Raw genomic sequence first — 1,817 nt, forward strand, 5'->3', positions numbered from 1 at the left:
TTGGTGATCCGACTCCGTGTTCTCCTCCACCACCAACCTTTTCACGCTTCTTCTTGTTTCTCTATCTCCCACCGCGTAATCTATCACCGTTCCTCCTCTTCCGTCTGTATATGTCCACTCTCCCTCCTCATCCCCCTCTGTATTTCCATTCATTATTGCCCATCCCATTTCTTCTAAAAATCTAGATAATCTCCTTCCCTCCTTATTACTCTTCTCATCTCTCGATTTTCTTCCTCTCACCCTTTCCTCATCCCCTTCCTCTCCTCCTCCTCCGGTCCCTGTCCTAGCATTAAAGTCTCCACCTATTAGTGTTTTTACCCCTTCTTCCCTGTTCTCCATCCATTTTCTTAGCTTCTCTATTTTCCTACCTAAATCCTTGTTCACATATACTCCTATTATCCTCCATCACTCTTTTCCTATTTTTACCTTCATGCTCATCATTCCTTCCTCCTCTACTTCTCCTTCTATCTCTATTTCCTCCCTTCTCCCCATTACTATCCCTCCTATCGCTCTACCTTTTTTATTCTTTTTCCCTGCCTCTTGTATCTCCCATCTATATCCTTTTGGTAACCACCTTTTCACCTTCTCCCACCCTTTCTTCTGCACCCATGTCTCACTCATGTAAATTATATCCCATTTTCTTATTCCCTCCCAGAAGTCCTTATCTTTGTTCATTAATCCTGCTACGTTCCAGAAGCCTATCTTGTATTCCTCTTTTTTCTTTACTTCTCCTTTCTTTTCCTTTTTTCTTCTCCTAACACTTCTCTGTTCCTCTTCTTTTTCTTCCTCTTCTTCTCCCCCCCTCCTGCTCCTTTCTAGAAAAACTCTTTCTCCTCTCTTTCTTTTCTAATTCCTATCTCCTGTCCCTTTATCAACTCGTCCTTTTCCTCGTCCCACCTCCATAGTTTCCCCTCTACCCACATTTTCATATATCCCACCCTTACCCTTTGTCCCTCCCTTCTTTTCCCTTCCGCTTCTCTCCTAATTTTCCACTCCACTCTCCTTTCCTTTTCCGTCAAATCGTCTCTTATCCATTCGTTTCTTTCTTTTAAATTCTTCTTTCCTTTCATCACCTCAATTTTCTCTCCGCTTGCGAACCTTACCATTACTATTTCTTTACCTTCTTCATTTCTCCTCCCTACTCTCTTTATTTCATCTATCCTTACTTTCGCCCCTGTTTCCTTCACTATTTCTTCTACCTCCTCCCTTAATCCTTCCCACCCTTCTTTCTTCGCCTTTACCCCTTTTATTATAACGTTTCTTTTTCTTTCTTCTCTTTCCTTTTTCTCTCCGTCTATTTCCATCTTCTTCACCCTTTTTCCTATCTCTTCCCATCTCCTATCTTTCTTTTCCCCTCCTACTTCCTCTCTCTTCCCTCCCTTCCCTTCATCCTCTTTTACCTCCTCTTTCTCCTTCCTATATTCTTTTATCTCCTCTTCCATATTCCTAATCCTTTTCTCTAGCTCCTCCTTCTCCTTCTTCCACCCGTTCATCCTTTCCTCCATCCATTTCTTCATCTCTTTTTTCCCCTCCCTCCATTTCCTAATCTCTTCTCTTATCTCTTCCCATCCCTCTCTTGTCTCCCCCTCACTCTTATCTCCCTCTATCTCCTTTCTTATTGGCGATCTACCCGTTTTCCTACTCCTTCTAAAAATATTACCCTGCTCCCCTTCGTCCTCCTGTCTGCCTCTTTTCCCCCCCTTTTTTTTAAATAATTCTAATATCGGAACGCTGTTCGCCCTCTCTCTTTTCAATACTTCCGCATGCGTCGGTCTTCCTACCTTTCCCTTCTCTTTACCCATCATTCCCTCCTCTAC

General features: G+C 42.8%; 1 protein-coding gene across 1 annotated transcript; it reads right to left on the bottom strand.

Moving 5' to 3' along the window:
- Nucleotides 1–815: 815 nt before the first annotated feature.
- LOC105562713 (protein PXR1-like) lies at nucleotides 816–1,517 on the bottom strand. The gene has a single exon (XM_012013760.1). The coding sequence runs from the start codon at nucleotides 1,515–1,517 to the stop codon at nucleotides 816–818; it is 702 nt and encodes a 233-aa protein (XP_011869150.1).
- Between the last annotated feature and the right edge of the window lie 300 nt (nucleotides 1,518–1,817).

The sequence above is a fragment of the Vollenhovia emeryi genome, unplaced genomic scaffold (genome assembly GCF_000949405.1).
Source record: "Vollenhovia emeryi isolate VEMERY1.0 unplaced genomic scaffold, V.emery_V1.0 DF944756.1, whole genome shotgun sequence".
Taxonomy (NCBI): domain Eukaryota; kingdom Metazoa; phylum Arthropoda; class Insecta; order Hymenoptera; family Formicidae; genus Vollenhovia; species Vollenhovia emeryi.

What these genes read in the sequence shown, in the direction of transcription:
- LOC105562713 (XM_012013760.1), bottom strand. Translation starts at nt 1,517, where the DNA reads ATGAAGAAATGGATGGAGGAAAGGATGAACGGGTGGAAGAAGGAGAAG.